The sequence below is a fragment of the Limanda limanda genome, chromosome 5, assembly GCF_963576545.1.
Source record: "Limanda limanda chromosome 5, fLimLim1.1, whole genome shotgun sequence".
Classification (NCBI taxonomy): Eukaryota; Metazoa; Chordata; class Actinopteri; order Pleuronectiformes; family Pleuronectidae; genus Limanda; species Limanda limanda.
Genome location: NC_083640.1, coordinates 8137023 through 8149301, shown reverse-complemented (window position 1 = coordinate 8149301; position 12279 = coordinate 8137023). Strand labels below are relative to the sequence as shown.

General features: G+C 41.8%; 1 protein-coding gene across 2 annotated transcripts in view; it reads left to right on the top strand.

Annotated features, from left to right (window-relative positions):
• mvb12bb (multivesicular body subunit 12Bb) overlaps positions 1-12279 on the top strand; it is a 37030-nt gene that overhangs the window by 17163 nt on the left and 7588 nt on the right. For both annotated transcript variants that reach the window (XM_061072176.1, XM_061072175.1), the window contains one exon: positions 2078-2136. In XM_061072176.1, the coding sequence (XP_060928159.1) occupies positions 2078-2136 (59 nt within the window). The remainder of the gene's footprint in view (positions 1-2077; positions 2137-12279) is intronic.

The window sequence follows — 12279 nt, the reverse complement described above, 5'->3', positions numbered from 1 at the left end:
GGAACAACATAAAGAACATCATGCATTGGAGAGAAAAAAGTCAGTAGAAGTGTAATTCATGTTGTCATGTAATCCTTGGTGTTGTGCTTTGCTTTACGGCACTAATATGATTTTAACTCCGGCAGATTTCAAGGGAACATAAGACTCTTGGTCTGCGTCGTAATTACGTAAATCTCTCAGGCCGTGTTCCCAGTTTTACTATAATTTGATGAGGAACTACACTATAATTGAATATTCAAATTAGGATTATGTGTCAATATGGCTCTCCTTGCCTGAAATGAGGATTAATTGTTGTCAAAACTCCAGTGGCCAACATAATGTGAGCCCCAACACTGCTGTTGATTAGCAAATGCATTTGCCATGTTTTTGTTTTGAGAATTAGTTTTCTAATTGATTTGCCATATGTTACCCTCTCCCATGCACCTAAAATTGTATTTAGAAATCACCAGTTTGGATTAAGACAGTTTTGTGTTTGAGACAGATGGGAAAAACAACCCCGGAGGTGGCCAGTGGAAAAAGCGTTTCTTGAGCACATTTCCCTGGATCCACGCCGAGTGTTTGGGATCTTAAGTACCACTTTCACTCTTTCTGATAAATAAATAGATAAAGAGCCTGACTTAATACTTTTTCCTCCCTTGTTCTTTCTTTTCTTCTCGGGAGCACTAATTTAACAACACAGGCACACTGTGACGGTCGTCCCTCTCGTCATCTCTGTCGGCCCTCTCGTCATTCCTTAAAAGACATTTAAACCGTTTCCCTCCGTGTTATCTGCCTTGTTGCTTTGAAAGATGTGTACCTTTTACTCCTCTGCGGTGGAAATCAACCTTTCGCGAGGTAAAAGAAGTCTGCGTCGAATATGGCAATCGGTCCCCGCAAGATTGATGCCAACCTTTTAAAAATTCACCATTGGCCTGGATTTAACATGGCCAAATGCTGATGTAAATGAGGAGGAGAAAAGTCGACCCTTTCATTGCAAATAAATCTGAGTTGCAGGCTTCAGCTCATAAATACCACGGCCCGTCAGAAGTCTTGTTTTATTGCTCTTGATGGAAATTATTGCATTTATTTATCTCATAGCGAGAGATAAGGCTTTGAAAGCCACAACTCACGTGCAGGCACCCTCAGGATATATGATCTGTCTTAAATTTAAAAAATTAGATTTTCCACCACCTCCCCAAAGATTGATAATCTTATCCATACACAGACCAAATACACATCATGATACACACTTTATTATTTGCAGCTTCACACCAGCTCATTTCCAAAAATTTGCCTCGTCTTATAATTCAGTAGATTTCCCTCCATTCTCCATCCTGTCCTTGTCTGCCGTGTTCTCTTTCTTTTACCACAGGCTCTTACTGCCTTCCTCTGTATCCTCTAACCAAAGCAGTACACTTCTTTTTTTTATATCGCCGACTGCTTTGCATTATCGTTATGAGATCATTTGTTTTATAATGCCATCTCAGAGCTCATTTTCCCTTCAGAGCATGTCATGTTATGCAGCCCTCTCGAAGCTGTGAATTTTTTTTTTCCTGCTTGCTGTGGATTTATCGATCCGTAGGGGTGAGTCACAGGGTGTAATTCATGATAGCTTGATTGATGAGGATTTCAATCTTATATGGTTTGTTAACTTCAACTCCCCACAAAGTGCATTCTGTGCTGTTTTCTGTAATACAAGGCCATGAATGGTCTTAAAAAAAATAAAAAGACTTCCCTTGAATAATGGAATCTCTCAGTTCCTCCAGAATTAACAAGATCCTGCTCCAAACCTCCTGTTAAAGGTCTGTTCGAGCCCCTGGGCACAGGCTGAGGCACGGTTTAACTTTTACCATATTTCTCCTCTTCCCGTTCAGCCGGGTATTTCAGCGCTCTGCTTTGCCTGTAGACAGATCAGAATTCCTTTGTGTAGGGGAGGGTGCCATGCTTAAATTTTAATGTTTGAAGCACTTCTCTTGGTATAAACTGAAAGTGTTCTTCTTAAATACAAAATTGTCATGCATATTGGGTGTTTTTATAACAATTGTCAATACAAATGTATGAATCAGTTGACTGAACATGTTTTTTTTTATTTCTGCAGTAGAACCACGAGAAGGCCAAACTATGAGCAGCAGAACAGTGGGAGCAACACCAAGACAGGTAAAGAGGTCTCACACTTTAAATGCATTCATGAAAGTCACAGTAGACGATCAGCGGAATCCAACATACGTTACATTGTAAAACTAAGATCTTACTATAGCTGTGATTTTGGAGAAAGAGTTAAATACTCATGCTTCCAATGTTGCATCTACAAACAGTCTCGTCTCCACCTGTACATAAAAGAAGCTTCTCTGCTACTTGATCTACAAACGCTCTCTGTCTCCATCTCCTCACTGATGGATACTGCGCAGAGCTTTGCTTATCTGAGCCTACGTGCCTTATCAGAGGAGCTCCGCTTTACACTCAAGAGAACATTTAACAGCTGTCAAAGACCATCCATCACATGCCATACTTACATGTGTACCGTGCATGCACTGGACGAATGCTCTTCTCTTTGTCAAGGACAAACTCAACTACTGCACAATGCCCCATGACTAAAACAGAAAAAGGGCTAATTCGTGAGGAAGCGGAGCTCAGCTATGACAGCCTCGGAGCCACGGAGTCGGAGCCCGGCTGAGACGCTCCAGCCTTAAAAGAGCGTGTGATTCACACGAGGTGAACAAGGCAGGCAGGTTTTTATCCAGCTGGAGAGAGACACCATGTGGTGAGGATTCCTCCTGCTGCTCCAGTAGAGAGAGAGGCACGCCCAGGCTTTGGCCACTTTACACCCAACCCTTTTTAATACAAGTCTAGCTTTAAACAGCTGCTGAAATGTACAGAAATTTAGGAGTTTTATTTTTAAATGCCTTAAATGAATTTGAAAGAAATAGAACATAATTGACAAAACAAAGATGAATACATCGCGGTGTTGGTAAGACGGTCATTAGAAGTTAGTCCAGACAAGTGTGCAGAGTGTAGCCCTGAAGGAGCAGACATTAACACACAGCTGAATGGTTCGTGGCATTTGGTGTGCGATTCCTCCACTGGGACGGGATTTGAGTGACAGTGAAGAACATGCACATACTGTACAGAACGCTGCCAACAGTCATCACTTATCCGCAGAAAAACTGTCCTTTGCAGGTGCACGCGCTTCCTCTTCCTCCTTCCTTTATGTGTCTCCTCATGATTTGTCGAGATTTTGAAAGGAAAGAGGATTAATGGCGTTAGCCTGAGATGCTTCTTGCTTTATTGCATGCGACCGTGTACTCGTCAGCCTCACAGCATCACACTGTGGATGTGAGAGAACGCAACTTCCCTTCATTAGCAATGTGATAGCCTGCAGACCAAGTGTGAGGTCGTAGCCGACAGCCTATTTGTGTTAATTGTTACCGTGGTGGTAGCTCGGGTGTGTGTGTATGTGGGTGCGTGGGCGCCGGGGTGTGCACGTGTGTGTGTGAGTGTGTGTGTGTGTGTGTGTGTGTGTGTGTGTGTGTGTGTGTGTGTGTGTGTGTGTGTGTGTGTGTGTGTGTGGGCTGACAGCTGGCCAGGTTCGAGTTGGTCTAAAACCATGTGCGCTCTGTCAGGGTTGTACAGGCGCCTTCTTTAGGATTGATGAATTGCCTGCTTTCTTGATTAAACCCTCCGTCACTTCCCAACAAAACAAAAACCCCAACACAAAAAAAAAAGAGCAAGCTGAGGGGAGGAGAGGTAACATGTCTGGGAAATCTGTCATCTGCAGTCACATCATGTACAGATGTGATGTGCAGGCGCTTTGACATTTATTACCAGAATATTAAAAACTAATTCACATTTATTTTGCTGCCCTCTTTGACTTGACAGTTCAAGCTCATTTGAAAAGTTATCAAGTTTTCATAGCAGCGCCAACCTTTTGCTTTTCTTCACTGGTGTTGCTTTGATCCACGCCAAGTCCCTTTGCCAATTAGGTCCATTATTCATACATTGACAGAAAAAGCAGGATGTTTTAAAGGTAATTAAATTTGCATTTTGTGAAATGTGTCATATGTTGCATATCTTTGATAGAAATATATGTAACAGTGCTGGGGGAAGAAAAGTCTCAATCTGTGAAATAAACCTATGTGACGGTTCAGTCAGTTGAGCTGCAGTCTCGCTTCATTACCAACAGAACAACATATAGTATTCAGCAGCCATCCACCTGATAAAAAGGTAAATGTAATAAAAAGCAATACATTTACATATCTATCGCATTAATCAAAAATACATCCTGACATTGGCCCTGATCTAACGTAATATGGAGAGCAATTATTTCCCTATCCATTAGGGGAACTTCAATTAACAGACACCAGACAGTTCATCCTTCAGAGGAGGAGGAGGAAGGAGAAAAAAAATAGGAGGCTCAAAATTAACTTGGGTTTGCAAAATATCTTGGCAGGATGACAGTGATTTTTGATTTTCAGGAAACAATATTAGAATTCTTATTAAACTATGTGCATCTACTTGTAATTTGCTGCAAATAATTGGAAAATGCAATGGAGCTTTCCAATTAAAGCTGTACTTTATGCTGTTTAATAATACCCTCATAATATTATAGCTTATGAAATGACAGGTGAGTTGGTGTATGAATAAAACATAAAGCCCTGTAATAAGAGACAGAAAAAAAGGGAGACAGTTGTTGGGGGGCTTTTAAATGCTCGACATAATTTGCATATATTAATCTCCTCTTTTCAGCCTTATCAAGTATTCCACTGTATTTGAAGTTAAAATAGTCGTGACAGGCAGGGGTACGCTTCGTTTTTCCAAGGATTTATTACTTGTATAATTCTGGATCTTTAATAAGCCAATATGACTGATCCTCTGAGTTCTGTGGAATTTGGTTAATTGTTCCAGATGGTGCTCACTGATTATGCAAAATTACTTTCTTTCTCCTCTTTTTCCCCCCAACTACACCATTTCTTGATTGACTAACATGGAGAAAAAAGATTATTTTTGGCGCAGCACTTTCATTAAGAGGGTTCTCATCAGGTTTCAAACAAAAGTTCCATCTTATCGCCCCGTGTAGTTCTGGGCAAGGCTATACAGAGGGAGGAGATCAACCGGTCTTATCTCAAACCATGATGGATCTCAACCGCTTTTACCGCCGGGGTTATATTTTAGAATAACACAATTCTTTAGGCTGAGGGATTAAAAAACACAACCTCTGGATAGTGACACAAAAGTTATTATTAGTGTACGCCGTTCTCCTCTTTCTCTCTCGTGCTCGCTCTCTCTCCCAGAGATTGATGAAATTACTAAGCAGCCGGGTTGGTCCTACACTTGCAGCTCGGGCTCCATCCACAACTCACTAACATTCTGTTTTGCATCAGCTAAACTGAGCTGAATGAATCATTTATGGAAGTGTTATGGGGGAGGTATGGGCAGATTTACTGCCGAGCTTTTACTTTAGATGGAATGGGATTTCTATGAAACCGATCTTGATGTCTGAAGTAATGCCAAAGCTTACATCAAGACATGAAAGGAACGCTCTTAAAACCCACATTTTGCTCCTTAATTCCCCTGGTCAGCAAAAGGCGAAGCAGAGCACGAGAGAGAGCTTCAGCAGAAGAAAAGTATTTACACCTAATGTTCACACACACACACAAACACACACACATGAGCTAAATGTGTTTACTAATCCCAGAAACTAATTATATAAAGCAGTGCTGAATTTCATTTTATAATTTGACGTCTTGTATATTATATCATATATTATTCAAATTAGCTTTAATTCAGGTTTAGGTTTTAGCTATTTGTGCATTTTCCATATTGACATAGCAGGGTAGCTTCAGTGTTTTATGGCAAACTTACTACAGAACTGGATCAAAGCATGGGATAGAAACCACACCAGCAGGCTGTCAAGACAAATGTATGTTATAGAATAATTAATATTAGTGTCAAAAAGGTAGTATAAAGCATATGATATAATGTCTGGATAGATCATGAATGTAATGTAATATGAAAATATACTCGCAATAATTTTCTGATCTTGAGTCAAAGTTTGTTTATGAAAACATTTTGTAAGTGGAGATTTTCTAATAAGTTTTTTTTTGTGATTCTGGATAATATTGGTGTGTATTTTCAAAAATCAGAGATCTTAAACAAATCCATTCTGCTGTGACCAAAGTAAACTGTGGAGATTAAGAAGTATTTTTTTTCTCATTGAGAAAAGTCTGTGTGTCGCCTCAGTTAAAAAGTGCTTTTTTGCTTCAAACAGTTGAGAAACCTCTCAAAACAATCCCGCTGGAATTTATTCTGTTGATATGTCAAAAATTCTTTATGACTAGGCGGCTTTTGTAGCAAAACATGATCGATCCCGTTGTGATGATGCCAAGTATTTGAGGATCAATCCTGTATAAATCCTAATGGATTTTTTTGACTGGAGTCTTGAGGCCCTCGGGCATTTTTGGACCTTTATTATAGTCAAATAAGAGATTTTTAGCAGGCTTTTGCATTTGCAGGCCAGACTGGACTCTGGAGTCTCATCCCTCATTGCTTTCTATCCATCCCTGAGATAGAAGCAGTGCTCCATTAGTTTCAGTGTCCAGACGTGGACAGCCTCAATGGATGGGCCTGTCACGGCTCCCTCATTTGCCCCGTGTACAGCAGGGTTTGTTATCACACATCTAATTAGAACTTGATAAAAAATATTTCACAAAAATCCAGTCATTAAATATAGTTTAAGGAGATTTATGGTCAAATATGCCTTAAAGATCTTTTAATGGCTCTGCTGACTTGTTAAGTTTGTAATTAATGATCTTCTAATACATACTGTGGTGTGATTTAGAAAGCACAATGAGATTCTGGGAATGAAGTCGTTGTAGAAAAGGGCATCTGGGGCTCCCAGAAGCTACTGTATATTAAATAGTTCTGCTCAGACTGCTTTGCTTAGAGCCATAAAGTCTGCTGTGAAAAAGTTCAAACCCATCAGTGTTTTTACATAAATGGGGCCGTTTTTATGGTTGGGGCGCAAGGAATAGTGCATGATTATTAAAGTGTTGCCTTGTCATCTCACAAGAGTCAATTAGCTCGGACAGAAATGTCGTGGGCTCCCTTGTAGCAGGAAAAATTCTTTGCTTAACAGTTTTGTTTAAGATATCTCTTTTTAAAGTGCACTTCTCCACACACAATAAAACTAATAATCAAATGCATATGTATGAAACTGTAAGTGCATTATACTAATAACAGTTGCCCATTTCATCAGGAGAGTAATGGTGTCCTTATTAGCATAATTAATGACAAATGGCAGCGCAGCATTGGTGGATTGGTTCTAGGGGATGATAAATTGGTGGATGCCCAGGTTAGTGGCTGCCAAGGAGGCCTCTTTGGCTGTCATCCCTCCTGCTTCTACTCTGGCACAGTTCATTACTCACTGTGTGAGATGCCACTTTACATTGCCTGGTACTGTGAGCATGGAGAACTTAATAACGCCACCCACAACCGCTCAGGGCCTGCTGCTTTACCCACAGTCCAGAGGGCAAGCAGCTCAGCGAGGGCGAGGGGTTGTGGGGAGCAGGGCAACACGGGGATCATCTCCTGCTGCCGCGCTGATCAAAACAGATCACGCGTCAGCCCCGACTTCAGGGGAACCATGTGACCCAGTCTCCTGTGCCGGTGAGTGCTTCTTGTTAGGATTTCCGGGGCTCGCCACATCCCTCGCATCATTACGGTTTAGTTTGCCCACAGAACTGCTAATTAAGAGGGGATTTGTGTAATTGTGCCTTCTGCTGTGTCCCATCCGGCACATGCAATTTACTGTCAGCCCTCTGCCAGCGTTTACACTTGTCCAGAGAGGCGTACCCCATTTATACACACATTCTGCTGCACGTTTAGCAGCAGCCACAGCTGGGGATCAATGTCGGTGCCATGGCAATGTCTTAAAGACACTGTGTTGCTGATTAAAGTCTGAATGTCCATTTAATTCCATGAGAGCTATCCAGCGAAAGAGTGCTCTCCCAGTATTTCTCCGGTACGGAGCATCATAAAACAACTAAAACAGGCTTTACAATTATACCAAATGACCGTGCAATTCTGGTACTTTATTGAATTATCCTGTTCTACATTTAAACTCAATACAATCTTACTTTCACTTATGCATTATTTGAGGAGTTATAAAACACGTACGTGCCTCCACACGGTATACACTGCTATGCAGCGGTGTTTGTGGCCAACTCACTGTAGGTGTTTCTGGCTCTGCCCACTTTCTGGAAGACTGATGGACCAGCGCCTGACTGGGACTGCCGCCTGGCTCCCTACCCACAACCAGATTTCAAGGACCGCTTGTCACAGATGGAAAAGTAAGTGGGTCATTCTACATAAGCTTGCCATTTTGCATCCCTCTGGTCGCACAGTTTGTTTTTCTGTCGCTGTTTTTGTTTTAATTATTTCAAACAGTATGTTCATTTTTTTATTTGCCAGTGAAGACATAAATATTTAGCACCATGTAACTTTAATCTTCATAGTTCAAATCTGACTGTAAAGGCCAGTAATAAAGGTCAGTAAAGGTGTTATATGTAAAAGTAACATTTTTGGTGCATTTCATACATTTCACTTGTATTCTTACAAGAAGTAGCACATCCTAATATAATACTAAACATTTCTTCTTTACATAATTTTTGTTCCTATACACACATTTATAAATGCAAATATATCCATACGCTCATACTTACATATGCACGTACATATACACAAAAGAACTGAGTAAACATTTCTTACTGAAAATGGTAAAAAAAAAAATTGAATTTCAGTTGAGGTCAAACGGCAAGCTTATGTAAAATGATTTATCTTCTTTTCACTCACTATGTTCTTCTTTCTTCCCCTCTATAAACCATTATTTGTATTTTCCGAGCCTGCAGTTTGAAGCCATAAAGGCGTGTTTCCACTGGATGTCTTGCGTTTTCCCAGTTTAAATCCTCATTTAAGTTTGTTTACATTTTAAACATTTGGCTGAGGTATAATTAATATTTCAGTATAACTGACTCTCTGTCAGCAGAGCTGCAGCAGAAGCTTGTGTACGCTACAGTGAGACGGGGAAACGAGTTGCATGCAGCTGGCAGAAACAAATAAAAATAGATTATCAGAAGCACTCAACATCATTTCAGTGCGTGATCTATTTTGGCATCAATTTTATTCACTTTTTAGAATGTTAATTGACTCCCCAGTAAACATTTAAATAATTCAAAAGTTACACTTCCGCTTTTGCAAGAGAAATTTTTAATATATTAAAAAAGTTTTTATTTTTTTCCGCTCGTCTGTCTAGAGAGTTTGAAAAAGCGGGGAGAAGATAAAAGTAAAAGAATGGGTTTCACAGAGCCGTAGTCATTAAAAGAATCTGAAAATAGCAACTCGCTATCATCTGTTCTCATAGCACGGGTCAGGAGCTCTGACACCTCCAAAATTCCTCCTGTCAGGGTAGGGGGCCATTTGTATTCTCTCTCATTAGGCAATTTGACTAATGACCTGCCGCGGCTGCAGAGTTACTGAGGGACCCAGAGCCTCGCGCCCTCTCTCTTGCAGCAGCCTGAACACACACCCTCCATTGGAATGGCACAGATGGCATGCCCGGGCGACAAAATAAACTACAATATGTCTCCGAGATGCTGTCAGGCCTGGGCACTATTTCTCATGTCAGAGCGGGGCTAAGGGCTGTGAGTGGGCATAGGGGGTCCTCCTCCAGCTCTCTGTTCATCTACTCACCATTATCTGCAGAGGTGACAGAGAGCGGGGTCTGCAACCAGAATAGCGCCTTCATGGTCTGCATAAAGAATCCGGCTCCAATTGAGAGTCACGCCGACAGGAAAGGCATTGCAATGTCTAGCCTGGATACACAGGGAGAGGAGGCAATATCCCATTTTTTTATGGCAGATTCCAGATGTAGTTCCAACCACTTTTTTGACCAGCTTTACTTATTATTTATTTTTTACGCTACTAAACAAGAGAATTCAGCTCAGTCGCGAGTGAAAATTTGTGATGGATGTTCACTTGCTGATTGTTGCCCGAGCCGAGACTTTCTCACTTAATTCAGGTGCGAGACAGATTCACCCAAGTAATCGCACCAGACAGAGATCAATGCAATTCTGCTGAATTAGTGAAGTGTAAAATAAAAGTTCATCAACGTTCCCAAACTGTTACTCTTGAGTTGTGGTGGTGATATGGGGTTACGCTCGATCACCCGCGCATATTTTTCCATCAGTCAGTGTCGGGGCACAACTCGTGTGCTTTATGTGTGTGTGCGTACGTACGCTTGTCCACATGGCCACGTCGGTACGAGTCCTGGAGATGCAATGTATGGCGCCGCCGAAGTCCTGGGTGACAGTGCATCCAACAATGGAAAAGTGAGGGATTAGTGCTCAGCCCAGCGTACGAGGGAGCCCTTCCCGCCCTGAAACAGCCATTCATCTGTGCCCAGGGGCTGGAGATGACAATGCAGCCATTGCTCATCGCACCTGACGGAGCCATTAATAAGGCAATGATCCACACGGGGCCCGTGCTGACTCCGTTCTTTACACTACAATCACTCAAGCCACAGGGTCCTCCTTACTTAACGCCACCTCTGTGCTCACCGCCGCCATCATCATCACCATCATCATCAATGTAGTCATTGTGCCAAAATTCCTGCCAGATGTTTTCATGTTGACTGCGCTCATACACTCCAAACGCCCAATAGCTACCCGGTTCCCCCGCACTGTAATACACTCACGGGTTAATGGACTGTAGCCCGGTCATTTGAGAGCCTCGAACATGCTTCAAAGTGGGATTCCCGGTCAGAAGATTGGATTTACATTATTTTTGCCCTTTGCACCTTTGGATTTTTTCCGCTGCGCAGCATTCATTCCTTACCACAAAGTCATCTCCCGCGCCTCTCCATTTGTCTGGGTGTAAGATAGCCTCTCCAGTATAGATGGTGGAGGAATACAAAGTGAGATCTGGTTTTAAATGTAATCCGTGAGCAATAAAGAAACTCTCTGGCCTTCAGCTCTTGTGCATTCATCTGTCCGTGCCGCGCAGATCCATCAGCAGCTACAATCTCAGTTCCTCGTGGCTGGCTGTAGATTAAACCGTATTCTCCCTGCCGACCGCTTCTTGGAGTCGGTACTCCCAGCGACACAGCAGTGCATGTTTATTCACTTGTTTTTATGACTACAACAAGCCATTGTGCTTGGCTGGTCAGCCTGGCATCCTTGCTGCTCTAAATACCCACTCATCCAAAGCTGCTACAGGGATGTAGGTGTCACAGAACAGCTTTTGGGTGAATTTAATACTTCAGATTTTGGATTCCTATGAAATAAAAGGATTGGTTCCCAGATGATGTGTCCTGATGACTTTGGTGATCACCTGACTTTCTTTTCCACCATGAGGTTGACATTTGGGGTTTTGAGCGAGTAGTTCAGTATCAATTCTAAACCTGCCTGCAAGTAAAGACCGGCTTCTGGACCCTGAAGCTTTTGCACAAAGAGCTGTTCACCTGCTCATTCAAAGTTCAATGAAGCTCAACATAATACGCATAACCCCGAACTGGAGAATCAGTTGTCTCTTTGATATTGTTGTTAACGCCCTCTCGTTCTGATTAACGTCACTTACATTCTCAACCACCGCTGCTACAGAGCACTGGTCGCCTGTATAAGTGTATTAATATTGAACGTCCACATCGCCCATCACAATGCATATAGCAGGTGTGAAGCCAATTATATGAGATATACTTTCCACAGACAGATATTTCTGGATTTATTAGAGAGATACTCTACATCTCAAGTATTCGGTGGATTCCAAACACTCATGTCATGAACCGAACATCAATTACTTTGGTGATCCCTAGATTTTCATACAGCGCCATCATTAGTCAAATTAGTCATGATGTAAATGGTGAATGGTAAATGGTTTGTCTTTATATAGATCTTTTCTGGTCGTGATGACCACTTAAAGCTCTTTTCAATTCACACATACTTTAATAAAATGCATCTATAAGCAGCAATTCCTTTATAATGCATCTATCATATATGTACTGCCGGCACAGCTGCCGGGGGCAATTTGGTGTTCAGTGTCTTGCCCAAGGACACTGGGGCACTCATAATGGGAGAGCCGTAGCCGCCCCAAGGTAAGGTTTGTTCACAAGATTAAATAACGACCACAACTACTTACGACTACTTCTGCCTTCAGCTAGTTTTAGCGCCTATTATCAGCAACCATGTTGAACATGGTAAACATTTAATCTGTTATCATCATCCTGGTTGAATGGATACTGCATTGCTATTG